General features: G+C 37.5%; 1 protein-coding gene across 4 annotated transcripts in view; it reads right to left on the reverse strand.

Annotated features, from left to right (window-relative positions):
* Positions 1 to 196: 196 nt before the first annotated feature.
* LOC113504138 (triple functional domain protein) overlaps positions 197 to 20793 on the reverse strand; it is a gene marked incomplete at its 3' end in the record, with an annotated part of 120848 nt that continues 100251 nt past the window's right edge. Inside the window, 11 exon segments of one of the 4 annotated variants that reach the window (XM_026886294.1) lie at positions 197 to 435; positions 521 to 709; positions 1140 to 1337; positions 2630 to 2822; positions 3503 to 3597; positions 3948 to 4139; positions 5275 to 5358; positions 5491 to 5553; positions 7452 to 7589; positions 8073 to 8202; positions 13746 to 13815. In XM_026886294.1, the coding sequence (XP_026742095.1) occupies positions 197 to 435; positions 521 to 709; positions 1140 to 1337; positions 2630 to 2822; positions 3503 to 3597; positions 3948 to 4139; positions 5275 to 5358; positions 5491 to 5553; positions 7452 to 7589; positions 8073 to 8202; positions 13746 to 13815 (1591 nt within the window). 4 annotated transcript variants of the gene reach the window in all.

The following is a 20793-nucleotide window of genomic DNA, read 5'->3' on the forward strand; positions in this document are numbered from 1 at the left end:
TCAATCCGGTTCAATTTGGATAATTATCTTTAAATTGAATATCATGGGTGAATAGTTACAAAGGTATATGCACTCGGGAATTGAAACATTATTTTGAATAATTCAAGTTAATAAAGAATGTAGATAGCGGTATCTAGAGTAGGATCGATCGTGGTGTTGTTAGTAGAGCGTGCGCCGTGCGCGACGTGTGACTTACGCGGCGGGGTCGCGCGCGGGCTCGCGAGTCAGCTGCTCACGCAGGTACGCGCCCGGGTTCTCCAGCGCCGCGCCGAAGTTCTTCTGCAGCGTCAGGATGCTGTTCAACGTGGACAGCCATTCGGCCCGAGTGGCCTCCGACGGCCGGCACATGTACGATCTCTTCTGCTTGCTGGGGTCGTCCGAGTGGACTACGAAGGCACCCTGGACGTCGAGCTCCTCGACGTCCATTCTGTTGACCTGGATAGCAATTTATAAATCAATTAAATGTTTGACTTGAACACAATTGGAATTAGCGTTACTATATTTTGTGATTGGGACTGACTTGCACGTGCGCCTTGTAGTTGTAAGCGGGGCTACTGTACTGGCTTTTTTTGCCAACAGCCTCGCTGAAGATGATGCATTGCTCGAAAAGGAACACTTGCAACTCCTTGGTCTTCTCACTACCAGACGACACATCAGTCACCATCATGGATTCTTGCATAAGCAGTTTTCCCTGGGCCGTGATATTTCCCTGAAATAACCAGCAAGTCAGACTTGTTAACACGCTCATTTCACTTTGTTTTATCGGCGATATCCATCAGATATGTCTATTTTTATTCGCACGCATAAGTCATGATTGCTTACAATACTAAAAGTAAGCAATAGTTAGATACTTTTTTCAGTCTCAAATATATTATAATGATCTAACTCGTAATTGAATCCAATTATCATTTAATCTTTTGAAAGAGATTATCAAACTTAAAAGGCTTAATCTGCTCGCGTGTATAAGCATCAGCAATCAAAATTCGCATAATAAATTTAAAGTCGCTGATTGTCGCATTTGACTACGCATTGCACTTGGCTTGCATTTGCGCTGAGCTGTACAAACATAAAGAGAAACAATCGCATTGCTTAAATGTTCTTAGAATTGTTAGATAATGTGATATAATGATTATTCTTACCGCGAATCCTTGCAGGCGGCCCACGTCCATCATGCTGTTAGCATTCTTGGGAATGATGTCAGTGCACTCGACCGCCTCACGCAGGGACGCCACCACGTGAGGCGGGCAGTTCGCGTGCTCCGAGTACGACAGGATCTTTTTCACCAACAGGTGATATTTCTGTATGCGTTGTATGGGCTTTATAAGCAGATCGCCCAGCTGAAAACCGTTTTGAGAATATTAAATAAACCGCATGATCACAATAAGGGAAAACTTACAGTCGCGAGCATGCGTACACAATAAGCAACAACAATGACATTCCACATTGATCGTGTATGTATGTATTTGTGTGAGTGGCGTGAGAAACAAAAATGTAAGAACCCCCAAAATAAAACATGTATAATTCTGTTGTATGTGAGAATAGAGCCACAGTATAGCCAATCATGCATATAAAACCGGCCGCCAAGTATGGTGTCAACGCCATCCAGAGCGATCTCAAACAAACGGAAGATAAGGAACACCGTTTCATGAATTCTTGAATTCAACTTGTGAGCTGCTTGCGTGTCACGTGTAGGATAGAGCAGAAGAGAATTGACATACCTACATAATACGGCACACTATACACGTTAGCGTGCAGAACGAGGCGCTCCTGCACGAACGTGAATAGTAACATCAAGATAAAAAGAGCATAGCTGGTAGCACCAGAAATTTTGAATACAATTTTGAATGTCTTGTCGATAACTTGTCTCATTGCGAATAAGGATGTAGCCAATCGTTTGTCCTTGAGGACAATAAGGTACCAGCATTGCTTGACATTTTATTATTAAACTCTACTAGTACCTGGGAAAGAGATTTTCGAGCCCCGGGTAGGTATTCCCGTTCCCTAAGGCGGACCTAGAATCATGGACATGTCACCCAAGCGTTGAATGTTAGTTTCTGATGACACACGCACGACTTACTATATGCTTAAGTACTTATATATAAATACTATATTTAGCTATTATTGCTGGTTAGCAGGATATATGCAAACTATTAAATATATTATATGTTGTATGTTTTATTTGTTAGGTATACAGCCTTAGCAAGCCATGATTAGTCATAGGATAACAACAATAACACCCATACATTGTTAAAGAGCTCTGTGAGTGGTGATTGGATTTTATTGACGGCTGCTGTGCATTCGGTCAAACTTTAAAGTTGTTAACCTATGCATGTGCTCGCCGCTAGGGACACAGTGCATCGCTATGTTTTTATGATGCATGCGATGGTTTGACAGGGATTTATTTTTCGTAAATATTGATGAGTTGGTATTGCAGTATTTTTAGGAGCCTATTTTCTATGTAGGGGCACACATACACGAAGTTTAACAAACTGGGTAATTTGAAATAGTTTTTATAAATTCAGTACACAGAAATTAAATTTAGTAGAGAGGTAACGGATATTGTCGGCATTATCCGAACTCGGTGTATGTGTGTCGGTGAAGGTTCGCGAGGCGTCAGGTCGGCACCCACCTGAAGCTTCTGTCCCAGCTTGATGCGCAGCTCTTGGAAGTAGTGATCGTGTTCGGACACGATGTACTCGGAGACGGGCTTGTTGCGGCAGTACGTCTCGTACAGAAACATGCGCTTCTCGAGGAAGCGCCGGAACAGCGGGCCCAGCAGCTCGGGCTCCTCCACGCACAGGTGCAACTCCCTGACAAATTTACTGCACAAAACAAAATATACACATGTATGCACGGTCCTTGCTCTCGTATATTACACTCTTGTACAACACATAACAGAATCGCATAGCACGCCAGCATAAACTTGTATATTATAGAAACAGTGCTATAAAAGCTTAATAAGGATAGTGGAATATTCCTTTATTACTATTTTATTTCTTATTATATTACTAACTTGACAATTCGGTGTCGTATGAAGACACTACGGAATAATATCCACATTGTTTAAAACTATTATGAATCTTATTGACATATTTAGTGAAGTAGGAAAATCGCAAGGCGCTTCAGCTAATTCGCAGATAGGACACACAAGCATAAACACAGCAATATAACGATAGACGTCTTCTTTTCTATTTGTTATCAGAAAATTATTATAAAGGCAGATATTTTTATTGATATGAGGACTTAATTAATAGTTACTAGTTGCACAATTGAATAGCATTAAAGAATATTCGTTTTCTTAATGTGATCTATCTTATTTCTTTAATATTGCTAAAGTGTTAGTATAGAATCAATTAGGTGTAGATTAATATAAAAGTTGTATTCTGACGTTTTAAAACCAGCATTGTTGCTAAGATACAAACGGATAGGACATTTTCCTAGCACGAAATTATGATGGTTTTATGACATCAGAATAATCAGATTAGTATGAAGTAGTACTCACTCGCGATGCCATTCATAAATGGCCTCGATGTTCCCGAATATCATGCGATGGCGGTCGCGCAGGCCCTCGGGCAGGCCGGGGTCCGCGTTCGGATCCTTTATAGAAATAAACAAAGATTTCAATTGTGTCTACGTATCCCCAATTGGAAAAAAGTGGGAGCATGCAAATAATTTAGAAGTTTGACAGAGACTTATGAAAAAGTACTAAGAAAGTATAAATAAAGATTGTCAATAACTGCTGGAATGATTTGAAAGTACCTTAATTCAATATTATTTTTTATTGTCCCAAAGCTTTCTATTTGTTATTTTAACTCCACCTAACCTCATACCTGGTATTTAAAAAATAAGAATAACAATCCAATACAATAAGGTCGAGTTTTGAATGTTACCGATAAGATAGACAATTAGATACACATAATAACGGTAGTGTGCGTTGACGGCCTCACCTGCATGTGCCTCATGTATCCCTCGCAGACGAGACGCAAGTCCGACACGTAGATCTCCTCGGTGTCGACGAGCTCGCGCAGCACGTACTCGCGCTTCTTGCAGATGGCCTCGTACGAGTCGGGCCCGGGAGTGGCTGGAGGCTCCTCCTCCTCGCCACTGCGACCAGATGATGAAGCACCGCCGTGTTGCTCCTACATTTTAAATAACCCTCTATATATCTTTATCGATTTTCTTAATAACATGATAAGTCTATCTCAATCTAGTCTGTCTTCCTTTACAATACATTGATGTTGTTTTTTTATATATTTGTAACCCCAAGGTTTCCTGGTAGAATGCCTTGCGGCATTAAGTCCGCCTTTGTACCACAATAACACAATAGTAAGAATAATTAAAAAAAAGTCAAAGTTGCTACGCATTGTATTTAGGTTTAATTGAAAAAATCGTACTAAAAAGTTTCCATTTAATGAAAATTATAAAATTATTCGAAACAGGGTCATTAATGTTGAAAGTAGTAACTGATTTGGGATTTCTAAAATCAACAAGACGTCTTATATATAATAAATGATTAACAGCGTATGTACAACTTTACCTGTACTCAATTTGTAAGCATTAAATTAAAAAAAATAAAGACCTACAAATAAAACCACACAAACATGCATAAAAATACTCCGATTCTATGAATGAAAGCCTGCCAAAACAATTCTAAAGCATGCCGTCACAACAACTAAGCGACTGTAAAATCTAATCAACACAGCCTGTTCTGAATCAGCGAATAGCGACTTCGGTTGGATTTTGCATGAAATACGTAAAAACTATAGTCCAACTACAAAGCTAAAAAATATGAACGAATATTCCGAAACGTGAACTATAGCGTATTTGAGATGTTCCTTTTTCATTTTTACCTTTATATGTATTTAAAAAGGAAACTAAAATTCGAATATTGTCCGTCGAGGTTCGACCACAAAATTTGCGTACGCCTCCGGTCCTAAAACTTTTTGTGGCACCCTCATATTGCAACTGCGAACAGGTCAAAGCCGCTATTGCCCAAATGGACTACTGTTGGCTTTCAAGTCCATTCGAGCGGCGCACACTTTTTTATTTCATTACATGCCTCATGTGCAATTTGCTGGATGCTTAAAAAAATTACATGTTGCCCTGTTGCTGCAGAATAGTATAAGAAATCAAAGGCGGCATGACATTATGTAAGCTGCCCAACGACAAAGCTCTCAATCAATACAACGACTTAAAATACTACATGAGCGAGAAAAGAAACAAAACCAGGAAACCCGAAACATGCACACATCATGCATTGGTATAGAGCCGAACCATTTTCTCTTTGACGATCTGGACGATTTCAGCTATGTCGGCAGCCCCGCCATTGCTTTCCATAGCATCCATACCCAAAGAGTTCTGAAAATGTTTACCAATATGAAACCATCGTACAAGTACCTGTTACCCGGGTTAATGTTAAAGTATGAAAGTTAACGATACAGATTGAAGTAATGTGAGGATGAGTGTGGGCTGCGTAGTGGGTGGACTTACCCTGGCGGCGGGAGCGGACGCGGCCGCGGCGGGCTGCGGGGCCTGCAGCACGGCTTGAGGATTCTGTCATTACGGAATTATAAAGACATATAAATAAAAATATTTATATTAAATCGGCAGTAAATAAAACACGTAATAAAGGGAAAGAGATTTTTTATTCTTGAGATTTTGAAATATATTTCTAGTTTAAGATGTTAATTTAAAAGAAACTGAATACATTTATGCCGTAGAGTTACTCATAACATATTAAATGAAGAAAATTATTTCAAATTATGTAGTACAATATGAACTTGAAAAACTAAATAAATAATAATTGGAATCGTTAAATTACTGTTTCAATAATTCGGTCGGTTCGAAAACAAACCATTTTTATAGACTAAACACGATCTAATTTTGGTGGGCGTGACGTCACTCGAGTATTATCGATAAATAAAGAGTACTCATGAGTGGTAGTGGTTAGGATATTTGGGAAAAGGCCCAGTTTGTGTACACAGAGAGAGTTTATTGATGAAGGTCAAGAGTAAGGCCGCAAAGTACGATAAAAATATGTTTGTACACTATGTACCTCACTAAATAATGAAAAAATATATTAGAGATAAACAGTTTTTATTATTAATCGATTTAATGTATTTAAGTAACGTTTGAATAAATGAACAAAGTATATTGTGAAGGAAAATAAAGCGTGAGAGTATATTTTATTTAGTGGTGACGTAAAAAGGTCGGTCATGTATCTGTAGACTAAAGTATTTTGTTCCCTGAAAGTGCTCGTTTTTGTTACGTGATCTGTAAAAGATAGATCGTTTACGTGAGAGTGATAGAATTCGTTGTGCCTCTGTAGGTGTGTTGCATAACAACTACCAAGTACTTCTTTTGTATACGAGTTTAAAGTTCAGAGTAGTTTGACATAAGCGTGTTACATGACATTATTTCCGCCTCAGTAAACTGTTTGTGTGAAAGAGTAAAACTCTTACTGATGTAGTAGGTATATACCATACTGTAGTAGTTTTGAAAATTAAAAAAATACTTCCGATATACTTTAATTTGAATGAAGTATTAGTGTATTTCTGCCAGTAAAGCACAATTTTAAGACAGGCGTCGATATTGGGCAAAACATTAAAAACTTGCAAAAAAATCGAATTAAAATTTGTCTGTACGTTCAAGAGACCGACACTGACATGCAGGCACGTCGACATTCTAACACTCCCGTCGTTTTAAAGTCGGAGTTAAATAACAGTTAGGATAGTTTAAGTGCGTTGATTCCGTGCGGCTGAAAGTGAGCGGCGTGTTATAAACGTGGCACGTTCCCGAGTCGCGTACCTAACAACAAGTGCCCAACTACTCGGCTGACACGAACATTGTTTGAGAAATTGTTTTGGCTTAAAACTCACTTATACGTGTTAACTTTCCGTTTCTTAACTCGTCTCCGAGTATGGGGAACATCGCGAACAGACGGTAATAGGAGCGCGGAACTTTAGTGCCGAGTTTAATGTGACATCCTTAAGACCTACTTTACAAACGACCTCATAATGATGTCAAAGTTCTACAACTATAAACGAGTGAATGAACAATGTGGTGTAAACATCTTGAGACGGAGATCCACTTGAAACTGCAAGTATTCTCGAAACTTGTAGCGTTGTTAGCGTCCGACGTGAAACTGCACCATTTTGTCTAATAAGTGATATTGAGAATGATTGCAATTTATTCGATTAAATTTATTAAATAGCTATGTCGACTTAATGAATGTGGCATGGCTGTATGCCTCTCGTATGGTGTTATTACAAAGTCGACTCAATATGAATGGTATCAAATGGAGGGATATTTATTACATTCGTAGGGATTATTTCGCGTGAACGGGTTTAATGAGTAGCGATCGGGGCACATTAATGAAGTTGGTTGTGGTGTTCCGTTATCGAGTATAGCTGTATCTATTCGGGTATGCTGCATTAGTCCTGGAACCTCACCTGTATGGGTTTCATGGGCGGCGGCAGCTCCACGTCGGCGGCTTCGTCTTCAGCCTCGTCCAGCGCACCGGGAACGCCCTTACCGACGTCGTGGTCATCGCCACGGCCATTGTTTTCGCCGACGGTGCTATACGGCAACTGTTTTAAAAATATAAGTGGTTAGTACGTTACTTTAATATAAATATTAATAATTCGATTGCCAAGTAACAATTTTTCGTCATTCCAAATGAAACGGGCAATCGAAGCTCGATACAGCTTTTTAATAAAAATCCAATGGCAATAAATCCAAATATAAACCTGTCCACAAGTTATTACCGCAAAGTTATACGTAAATAAACATTTTTCTAAGTTCAATTGACTGTAGGTAAGTAATTTAAAAAAGTTACAACTTCTTGAACGTTTCTCTCTCAAACAGCTTTAATTAACAAAAAGGCAATTTCACACTTTAAAGGTTTCTTACCTATTGGTATATTAAAAACAACTTGTTTTTTTACCTTTGATTAAAAATTTATTATTTCTTGCAAAACAATTATGTAACAGTAGGAAATTGTACTTTTTGGTGTTAATTGCTTAATTCTTCTTGAAAACCAGTAATGTGTCAAATGACTGAATTTAACTTACTTTAAGTTTCTTGTCCGATGGTATTTTCTTCAATGGGACCGGTTTTTCAGCATTTGCGGGGGATTGGGCACCGCTTGGTCCCTTTTCATTCTTCCCTTGAGATTGCTTGCGCAGTCCCAGCCAACGTTTCCTATATGGGGGCAAAACATACACAGTCAGAAATAAAATTATAATACCGTTTACCCGTTTAAGCTTTTAATCACTTTTAGTAGGAAGCATTAACGTTTTTATGTTGATTGCTCAATAAAACCCTGCTAGGTGGTATTTAAATGTTGCGAGACTAGAAAACAAGCTGAGATCGAAAAACGAGGGCAAATTGAAATTGAAAAGTATTCATATATTACTCAAGAAGAGCGGTATTCATTACCTATTAAACTAACGAGGACCTCGGAAAACGTATTGTTCCAACTTGACGTCATTAAAAAGTTGTCCGACGATAACTAGAGGTCGAACCAATAGTTATCAAAAACCTTTTTGTTTTGGCTTTTGACTCGTTATATAGAAAAACAACAATCCGTTAGTGAGCCCCGTCTGGAGGGCTGACCTCTTACTCCCCGCCTCGAGTGAGGTGAACTGCGTCCGATAACTCACAAATACTGTTCGAAACATGCCCTTCAAAATAGGAAGTGCCTTCGTTTATGCGATTTTTACTCAGAATGAAAACTCATAAAACGTAAAACGGACGTTCACAGTTTTCCCACCTCTAGAATACACCATGCGTTACGTTATTTAGCCCCAAGCCTCTTTGTGTTTATTTTATCTGCATTTGGAACTACAGAATTAAAATAAACGAGAGGTTTTTGTGTACATGGATCGATAGAGTTAACTTCCGTTTTCGTGTATTGGTACTGAAAATTACACTAAAAGCCAAGGTAGGCTGTACTGCACAAGCCCTGAAAGGCCTGCGATTTTGATGAAATTAGAAGCGGCCACCACTATGAGTGGCTTCCCCAATAGAAACATGTAGGTACCACTTTGTGTGGGGTAAACTTCGTTAGGAAACTAAATCGAATACGGTTGCTTTGATTTTGTTTACACAAGCGGATCAAAATGTTATTGAAACATCTGTATGCATCGAACCCGTAGTACATGTGTAAGCGGCGGACACTGCTAGTGTTGTATCGAGGGAGAGGTCCGGAGCGTCGAGCTTACAGCTGCAACTATTTAGGCACAGCGCATTACGCAGGCCATGGACACCAATGGACCACAATTACACATATGTAATCCAATATGTTAACCGCATTGCTTGTATTGGATATATCGTGCGTCACTATTCATTATAATTTTCCTCTTATTCGAATTGACATGGTTAGTATGATTTTAAATACATCGATTCGTGTTTGTAGAGTTATTCGCTACCACTGGGCGTAGTCCATGAACAGAGATTATTTTACCGATTTTCAAAGTAGCGTTGTATGTGTGTCTTGGGGAAAATGTCATATATTTTCCCCAAAACACACATACAGCATTTTAAAGCCGACCAGCAGTCTTTCTAACAAATGATGTTCATGTCAAAGTTCTGAATCAACAAACAGGAAATAAAAATGTCAAAGATTTTCCATTCATGCCCTACGTCAAAGCGTACCCGTTTACAACTGAGCAAAGTTTATGTCGTAGATAGATACGCCCAACAATTTGGCAAGCTCTTGCTGAATCGTAATTTGATGAGATCATCATCAGGGTGATGACTGACGCTGCTGCTGATGCGTGCTACGACAGACCTGCACACACTTGTCTTGTCTATTACTAACATAACAAACCAGCTGTTATTTGATTTATTGACTATGTCTTTAAATATATTTATCGTCGTTTTATTATAAAGACATCGTCTACCTTGGATCCGGCACTACATGTTATAGATAAGTATAATGTATTCCGAGTACCTAATGCTCACCAATTCGTATCAAAACGTTTTACCACGATAACCGTGGAAAATTCAAGATGCTATCTAGATAATAGTCCAGTGTTGCTACGTCGAACAATCAATCAAGAAACGTAAACAATTAAATATTAATGTTCCATTAATACCACGATGTGATACTAAATTCGAATTATGTGCGCTTTGATTTATTTCGAAATAGGATGCAATGTAAAGGGAGCATGAATATGTAGGCGTACTGAAAGATTCGCCCTATCCAATACAAACAGGGCACAGAGGGGCTAGGGCTTAACTACGGAACCAATTTCAGGGGAACAAATTAATCCAGGCCTGCGTTCATTTTAAGGACTTCACACTGGCTTACACATCCTTTGTTCAAAGACTCTTATTAACGTACGTTCGCGATGCATATTCACTTTTCGTTTTGCCTTGCTAAATCAAAGGTTTGGACGGCGATGGAGGGTAGCAAATACTCGTATTTAAAATATGAGTATTCAATTACATGGTTATAGCCTATTGTAATTTATTGATTAATAAAAAACTAGTATATATTAAGCTATTAATGTCCAATATTCTTAAGGGATCATTTCAAACAAACAATGAGATATTTGCTATACCAGAAAAGCGCGGTCAAACAGCGCGAGTTTCTTAAATAGTTTTGTCTGGCTGTCATTAAACAAAAAGTACTTGAAAGCTTCGTGAAAACATAAAACAATAGAAATCGAAACAAGTGTGTACCTATAATAGGCATGCATACGAGACACTATGTTACTAAATTTCTAATTTGTTAAAAATGTATGTTATGCTGTTGGTATAACTAATAAATAAAGACTGTTATATTTCTCGTTTTCAAGTAATTTGTACAATAAATCTGTAAAGCCAGTGCTTGGAATAATACAAGGATTTTGTCAAAGACAATACAAATCCTAGGACCTCGGCTTCTCTCAGACTAATTGACAACTAATCGTTTGAGTTATGGTAAGATGTTGGAAACATAAAAGAACGTTGCCTGGAGGATATTGGCTTAAAGATAAAAGGGAATCTCACAGGTAATCAACCAACAGAGCTCTATGATTTATTCAATCGGAAACGATCCTGATCGAAGAAAAAGGTTACAAATCTATTACGGATTCAAGTGTATTATTTGTATGGAACAGAGTTATGTAGGTACGTTATATTTCATACCTTCATACCAGTTTGGTACCTGTCTGGTGCAGGAGAGGAACCTAAATAATGCGAGGAACGATTACTTTATAAACTTAAAACGGATATCCGAAACATCCACCGCAAGAACTAGACAGTGACGGGCGCTGTTCAACTTTTACTTAGTACGAGCGCACTTTAACGTAGAAAACAATTTACTCATTTTAACATAGGCCAAGTTTGACTCTATGTCAGACTTTGCCTATATTACATACTAAAATGTTTACTTGTTTTGACAAATCGTACTGAACGCTAGCTGCTCTTAATTTGAAACTAATTTATGTAAATTGTGACAGGTAATTCACCCACATAAAACAGGTGAAATTGTTTCGAATATTGTCACTGTATGAGGTACGTATTGAAATGTTTGGGTGTTTTATATTACAAATGAACCAATGGATGTGAATAGTTTTTATTGTTTTATCTGTGTATGCGCGAGCGGTCAGATCTACCTTGGACCAAGGACTTGTCACCGCATTGCGGTCGGAGTCCGGCTGCCCGACTACAACTAACAAAAACTATCCCAATAGTAACAATACGAAGTAGATCCCCACGTGGCGGAAACTCGCACCGGTAAGGTCACACTGAGGCCCGTATGTTTTTGACGCTACCACTTAAAATTTCCTTGTTAGAAGACGGTTTGCAAAAATGAAGCACTGCAATTACATTTTAATAAGTGATATTGACAATGCACAATATTATACAGCACATAACACAATAAAAACACTATAGGTGCATCACTTGAAACTTACTTTACGCCAACCACTTGATTCCACATAATTGTACAGTCGCACTAACATACCACATCACTGTCACAATCGTTCACTGTCGCGATCACGTGGACACTGACTAACATGCAAAATGTTCACAAACATTGTTATCTAGGTAGTATTTCGAAGGCGTAAATAATCTGATCGGGGGACGGTCGACAAGGAGCGGTATCAACCAAGATACAGACGCGATAATGTTGTAATGAGCGTATGTACGAGCGGCCGCGGCACGTTACGACGACGTCGTCGCCCGCGCGCCGCCCGCCGACGCCCGCCTGTCACACCGGCCATAAACGAAACCTTAATTACATTTCAATTAGGTAATGAACTCATCGAACCTGTCACCGTGTTCTTGCAAATATACGTTCACCTACAATTGTTTAGCATTATACTTGTCAGCTCGATTGAACTTTACAGTTGTGTTTAGACTTTTCAAAACATTAAATTATCGTTGCTAATAGGGTGATTTACGTTTGCAGGAATACATTACAGAATATTTAGTTATCTGTTGAGGCATGTACATTATGAATATGTGTGATTAGATAGCGAGAATTGTAAAGAATTGATAAGAGTGCCTCTAGGTCACATTAGTGAACAACTTTAGGTTGCTGAAGAATGGCATTTGAGTTGATCTAAATGCACAGGTGAGCTAGGCGTGAAATGGTAAAGAAACATGTTGCTTGGATATTTCCAACTTTTCTTTACAGTTGAAGGATATAACTGAAATGGAAAGTATTTAATCACAAGAAAGAATAATGAGTCTTTTTTTTTTAAGTCATTAATTTTTGTCCATTTTCAGGATGGATCTTGTGATTCGCTGTATTTTTGTATTAAAAAAGCAATTGGTTTTTATTTACGTACACTATGAAATAGGACACTATCAAATCATTTATCTGATTGTCATGATAGACACCGTACGATAATTATACGAAGACAATTTGATACGAGGACTAAAGTAAAATAGTTTGTTAATTTAAATGTTTAATGTATTAAGTCTTAACATTGAATGTTCATTAGGTGAATTAATGAATACACTTCGTCAATTCTAATTCCGAAAACTCCTTGTTTGAGTACGAATATAATACGAAAATTGTGGATTGTGAAAAGGCATTCATCTTTCATTTAGCTGCTGCCGACGCGAACACACGACCAAGATGTATTCGCTTACGTCAAGCTATTACGCAATGTTTTTGCGGGATAACACATAAACATGATGCGTTTGTATGAATTCCATGAGCAAACAAGTTGGAACGCGGGCACTGGCACATTACTGGATTAAAACACGGACCTTTGGATGTCTTGGTAGAGATAAATGAATGAAGATGCACGTCAAACAGAACGGGCGTGAATGAAACAACCTTATATGAAGAAAACAGTGAGCACAACAGCGTCTCGGGTCGTGCGCGTCGTCGGACATGATCCTGTGCGCGTGCGATGTCGCCTGCACACAACTGCGCGACTGAGCCGGTCGGCCGCGATACACCAGAGCAGTAAGATAAAACCACACCAAGATAAAAAGATGACTAATAGAAAACGCCGAAACATTTATTGCAAGATACAGAATAAGATAAGGCTTTATTTTAAAGAATTAAACACCTTTGGAACTTTGATTTGTTGTGAGATTTCTAAAGACTCTCATAGAGTCATAAGTTTTGTAGTTTTCGCTCTCCGCAGCTTAGGTATTACAACAGATTAAACAACGAAAAAAGGGAAAGTTAAAACGAAGTCTCAATATAAATATAGATGGAAAATAATGTTTATTAAAGTACTTCAAGACATAGTCGATGTTAGTTCCCCTTTATAAAAACCGAAAATACTCACCCACTAAATGCTTTTCGTTGTTTGACCGGGCTGGCGGCGCTCGCGCTCCCTCCGGGGTCCGAGTTAGAAGCTTCTGAAAAATAAGACACTCTTAGTAAAAATGAACACGTTTATAAAACTTATAACAGCTATACATATTTAAAACATTTTTATTGAGCTATAATGCTGTAAGTTCATGAAGGCTAAATAGTAATTACAGCGAAGGTATACTGTATTCTATTTAACATAAAAAAATGTCTCGCGTATGACGCTGCCTATCGTTCAAAGGAAGCTGTAACTATTAATTAAGACTCTTTGTGAAAAGGACGTTGGTAAAATAAACAAAATGAGTGAAGAGTAGAAATAAAACTTGAATGCGCTTTTAAATTCCTTTGAAGCATTTATAATGTTAAAGGATCACTAGGGTTGTCTAAAGGTTCTTTATGCCGTTTGTTAGTATTAGAATAAACTATTTTGTTAGTTGAAGAATGATGTCGTAAGGATAGAAACTATTGAACAATTGAACTGTAATAATGGTATTCGATACAGTAAAATCACAGTAGTGTTGTTACTCAGAAAGTTTATAAGTTAATGAACTGTTTTAAATAGAGAGAAAATAGAAAACGGGCGATGGCCTCACACAGCTTCCATTTACAGAAGTTTAGTCCACTATGTGTTGTTTGCTATTGTTCGGAAGGGTAACAACCGCCCTTAGCTGTACGGCCTCTTGATTGATGAAATTTCCGCATTTAGTACAATGTGGTCGTTGTGTATGAAGGGTAATGAGTCCTCTATTATATAGTAATAATTTCATGGATAGCAAAACTATACAGTTTGTTGACTGTTGTTTCCTGGAGCAAGTTTATCGAGAACTTTTTTGGTACTTTCATCAGAGGTCATTACTTGTAGTGGGACGTGAAAACAGGCAAATACAGGATCAGTGTAGTACACATAATAATATATTTGGACTATTGGAGATCGAAATGAAATAGATGAAAAATCTAGTCTACAAACAGCAATCGATAGTGGCGAGAGGTATGCGTACAGAACATATTTATCCTGTTTAGAGCGCCAGTGAATAGCCGTCTCACTTAGGAGGAATTCCGAGATATCTAAACTATTCCAAGTTCGAACATGCCCCACATTTCTAACATTTATATGATTATATACGTTTTTATTAAAATTATATAAGAGAGACTCTATTTAAAAAGTCTCGTACTCATTTGCTATCAAAACTACACAATTTCATAAAGACCTTTTTTAAACTTTACATTCCTATTTTTAAATGTGTTATCTGACTTTACTTAACGTAAAAGTAAGTTTCATGCGCAAATGAATTTAAAGAAGGCCTCTTAGTTTACAAAAAAATCTTGCATCTTGGAGCACATTAGGTTTCCTAAAGCAGACAAAAGACTAAATTACCGGTAAAACAGTGTAGATTTTTATTTATTGTCTATTTTGAATCGAACATTACTATGTAGTCCCGTGACACATTCGCAGAGCAACAAAACGTAAATTAAGCCGGGATATTAGTTTTACACGAGGCGGCGAACTCCGATGCGTAATTGCATTTACGAGGAATTATTAATATCGAACAACCCTTATTAGCAAGGCGGACTAGGTCGTGAGCTATCAGCCTGTGCGGTTATCAGCTAACGGGGATCTGTCTCTAGCATGTTAATGTATACAGGTTGTTCTAAAATATTCCTCTTCATAATACATCGGATGTCTCTTGAACTTTATAGAAATATGCGTAGACTTTCATGTTTTTTATACCTTTTAATTACAAGTTGTGGGATAAGTAAACTATCTATTCGATAGTCTACGTTATAAGACTACTAGTTTGTTTAATTTTTGTTTATTATTACAAATAAAGGGTTCTATACAAAATAATAACCAGAGTATATAATACCAACTAACAAAAATATAATAGATATTTGAGGACCAGTTGATCTTAAATAAAATGTTAAGTTAACCAGAGAGATTAAAGAAAGTTATCATAGACTAAAAAATATTCATAAATTCTAACAAAATAATGTAACATCCAATGTACGTCCTACAAAACTAATTAGGGCACTGTACAGCAAGCGTGCCGCGAACTAATTCTATTTGCACTTGAGGGTGTCCCGGCAAGCAAACTTAACATTAAATACATGCGAACATGTCGACAATTAATGACCTATTGTATAACATATTTTCTACAACGTATATGTTCGAAAATACCAACGTATATACAATTATCAACGATCGTAGCGTAACTAAAAGACATATAAAATGTTTACACAAACAGTTCTATATTGAAAGCGATAGCTCTTTGGTCCCTTGATATTAAATATATTGCTTAGAAATGAAATATCGGAAATATAGAAACATGGCAGGCACTGTCTTTGTCAACGTATGGACAAAATGGACATTGTTCAGACAGGAGAAAGGTCTCCTGATTTTATAAAATAGAAAATGAATAAAAGAGAAAAATAAAATAGGTTTTCGACATTTAAGTTGTCAGTCTTTAAATGTAAGTAAAGTTTCACTATTCAAGAAATAAAATTATAATTATAATTAAAGCAACATTAATTATTCACACAGTATAGAAAACAAAATATCAGTTTCACTGCCGAACTAATTGAAGGACAGAATGTTGATAAGTTAAATAACACTAAAACAATTTTAATAGAATTGGATCTCATCAGCGATTAACTTTTGTTGTTACCCGTTTATGGGCGAAAAACGACGTGAGTTGCTGTCGAGCTTACAACAAAGTAATAAGGGGGAATGTGCAAATATATTTTTTTACGGTAAAATGTTAAGTGACGAGGGCAGGCAGGGGTTGAATGTTACGTCCATACCTGCCAAAAGCAGCAACGCTCTGTAGCAGCACGAGCACAGAAACATGTGGGGCGGTGGTTACCGTCGCGTCAACTCATCGACTGTGATCGTCTGGAGCGACACGCGGCTCGTCGCTTTACCCTAGTGCTGTTCAATTATTATTGGACACGCCATTTTTTTACCCAGACAGAGTATTTTTTTGTTGGAAAATAAAATTATAATTAATATGTAAAATGGACTTTTACAGATACATAGATACTATGTATTAATTACATCTAATTATTTCTAGTATTTCGGATTGTGAGTTAAAGAATGTGTAAGTAAATATTATCCAACTAGACGAGGGAGATGAAACGGAGTTTTCATAAACATTAATTTCAAAGTAGGAAATTATTAAATCGCCTATGAAATAGTAGTGTCTCATGCCTAGTGGTTAAGGTTGAGTGTAGCCGAAATCAGTGTTCCGTGAGATCGGCTCCGGAATCGGGCGGCGTGTTCAGACAGGCCTCATCTATTGATTCACTCGTTCGCGCTCCTGTCCGGCCACAGATCGACGAGTATTCCTTATATTGGCACACCAAATAGAAATATCACGTTTCTGACAGAGAAAAGACAGGCGGACGTTATATATTGACGCCAGGATTTGGAAAGGAAATAACCAGCCGGCTTCGGCGAGTGTGACAGCGACATATATCCGCGTAGTTTTGGGCATAAATATAGTCTGCCTGATGGAATTTTATAGCACTAGGTACCATAGGGAACGAGAATATTCTTATGACCATCGAAAAGAAACCAAATTTAGATCTAGTCATTTTAAAATAGCTGAGAAGTGTTAATAATCAGAATTCAGAGGGAAGTACAAGTTTAGTGTAAACTACTGAGTTTTAAACAATCTAATTAGTTCCGCAGTTTGCTAAGCAAATAGAAGTATTAACTAATGTTTAGTTCGACCGTTTGAGTTGGATTCAAATGTTAGACGTACTACTAGATATTAGATGTTTGACTGTAGAACAATTCAATGTCTACAAGAACAACGGATCCGTTAACTGACGTACTTGATAGTTAAATAATTGAAGTAACTCCCTATAACAATTATATGAGGAAAATATGACTTCATAATGAAACCCGAGAAAACATGAATGGCCTTAAAATTAACTTTAATTAAGTTTAGTAGAGCAGCGAAGTTTAAAAACTTACATCGTCGGAGACTCGGGTTTGTAAGAAGACAAACTTATTTAAAATTAAAATTAATATTAGATTTCAAAGATAGGTTATTAAGTTTTACTAAGGTCGTTGATACTGGGGCATATGTCTACTTCGAGAAAATTAGTACCTAATCGTGCGTGTAACTGTCAATAACGTAAGCATATTCAAATATTTCTAATTACTAAGGACCTAATTATGCTCACAAAATGTGTAAAGCTGAAATTAAAACTTCAGCCATGAATTGTCAAGTAACAATGCTTACAAAGTAACGGTGTTTCTTAAAGATTTAGAGACCTTCGACCTGGAGTGTATCCGTGGGGCACTTTCACCAAATGTCGTAAATAAGCCATAACCGTCGAGTACGGTTAGTGAGCAGTAAAAGCGTAACGATATCTATAATCTATTTGTAACCGATTAAGACGGACGTGCGAAAACGGTTGGCGTCCGGCCCAATTGTTATTTTTTCACACCACAGCAATAATGTGTCTGTGGTGATTGTCAAAGAATAACATTATGGTTTCATTGTCGCGCTGTGAGAGTCGTTGTTTCGCAAGAAGCTGACTGTTTATCTTCTCACTCTGAAGGGCTTTTACACGTGTTGTTGGAAACACATTTGTCTTGTATGTACAAAGACTTCGAACCTGATTTAAGTGTAACAAACTGTTCTTGACTTTGTTATCGCTAAGAATGTTATCTAACTCAGTGTGGTGTGTGTATTCTGGTATTTTTAAGTAAAATTTTGCAAGCGTTAGCTGAAACGTCAAAACAATTTTTGGGTTCCGATTTATAAGCATATTTATTTGGTACCCTGTTCAGCTTCGCAGGGAACATGACATTTCAGTGTATTATGCAAAAGCATTTCTGCTTTCACATTCTACCGGACAGTTAAACTAACGTTAACCGACTGCATGAATGAATACCACATTAAACGTGCGCTTTGGAGACCTGAGTGAAATGCACTGCGAATTATACGGTAATCCAGACCGGAATCCCTTTACGCCCACATGCGTTAAACAACGCTTTAATTGGCAAATATTGTGGTTGCGGATTCGATTAGCCGCACTGATTGTGCATCGTACGAGATACGGATGGTACCCTGAGCTGCCTTTTGGTAAAAGCTTGCAGAGTATTACGTAATGTACTGAGTAACCATGCCTGTGTACGGTTCGCAAATACAGCTTCCAAATAAACTATGTACTGATAAGACTGTTTTATATACACTTGCACCTTATGTAATTTCTTGCGGTTTCACATTTGCCCACATAGTCCGTTATTGAGTGCAAAATTCTGATTATACATAAGTTTGCTTAAGGCAAGTTTGAATGAACGTGAGATTAAATTTGTTCAACACGTAATAACACCAAAATAATGTTTTGTAATCCGTGTACAGAATGAAGGTGTAATGCACGGCTCGGTTCCGACTCGAAAATATAATCAGCAGCTGATGGAAAGTTGTTCCCTTCGAGGACTGCCAAATAAATATGTATTTAATTACGTATGATTGCTACACTCTGTATATGGTGCGGGTAACCCAGTGGCCGAGTGGTAGTTACGCGTGGCCCTGCGGCCTGTGCCTACACCACGCACGTTTATTTTTACGCTCGCCGAAACTCTAACGTGCAAATAATAGAGTTTAAATTGTATTGTTGGAGTGGCAACAAAAAGTTTGTACAAGTACAGATGCGAAGTTATATTTAAATCACGGCGCTCATCTGCAATGTTAAGGTTGAATTCCGGGACGCTTGCGTCACGAGTACACCCGTGTATGGTAGTGTACTACAATTAACTTAACAAACCTGGAGACAAACAACAAGATAACGGTCTTGTTTTCAAGAATCCTCACTAAACGACGTATATTTAAGTACTGTCTCTTCTTTTAAAGATTTGCATGCTCTACTAACACTGTTCTAGGTACTATTGGGTCCGTTGTTCTATTTCATTTCATTGCACTTGTTTCCACAAGGCAAGTCAGAAAGTAATTGAGTGCAACAATTTATTTTAATGAAATTTAAACAAGTTCATTTCCTTACAATAAAGATTTTTCTCATTCTTTGCTCTTTCTTTAAAAAGTCAGGAAATAGTGTTGTAGTTTTTATTATCTTTTTAAACTTTTGGACGGACGGGGAGGAAATTACTTACAGCTCAAACATGGAGCTGTAACTTGGTTCAAAAGCCTTTGAGAAATACGACATGATAATAATTAGTTTCAAAGCTATCTAAGTAAAATGCTCAGCAAAAGCATACCAGTAGTTTGTTTTCATTTTTGTTTTTTTTTTACAATTATCTTAAGAGTATTTATTTAGTATAATGGGTACCTGTCTTAATTATAATGCCTTTATTGCCTTACTTATCATGCCAGACACTGGTAGTTAAAAATACAAATACATTTTCTCCTAAACTATGGAAAAGATGAGTATTTGGAGCTGAAATTGTTATTGCACCGCATTGTTACGTAGTAGTGTAAACAACGGTGAATACGTAAGCGAGCGTCGTACGTAAACGTGACTTGTCAAATAAAATAGTTATCGTTAAAGTGGATCGTTCCTTTGTTGAGAATGTGGTTTAGTGCGTATTTATGAAATCAAGTAAATGTTATAATACTGTAAATCAACAGCAAAAATTATAAACGTATTTTTCAATACTGTAACAGTTTTTCTATGCAGGTATACAAAAGTTTCATAACAGCAAACGGAAATAGTATAAAAGTAGTGATATACAAAATTATGACACAGTCTGTGGATTAAAATAATATAAAAGCTTATTTTAAGCGCGTGCGGCGACGGAGTGTCCGCAGTAGGCGCCGGCGCAGCGCTACGCGCTCCACGCCCCGTAGGACTGACATACTTATCAAATAAACGAAAATTAACCTTGTACTCTATGTAATTCACGACGTATAAGTAGGCTGACATTGGCTGCGAATAGTTTTAATATGGAGGCCTGTTGATATATTTATTTTCTTTGACGATGTTTGTTTTTAAAAGAAAAAAGTAGGTGTAGTTTAACCGCGGACGTCGTAGATCTTTGTCTTGGTTCATGT

This window comes from Trichoplusia ni, chromosome 21 (genome assembly GCF_003590095.1).
Source record: "Trichoplusia ni isolate ovarian cell line Hi5 chromosome 21, tn1, whole genome shotgun sequence".
NCBI classification, from domain to species: domain Eukaryota; kingdom Metazoa; phylum Arthropoda; class Insecta; order Lepidoptera; family Noctuidae; genus Trichoplusia; species Trichoplusia ni.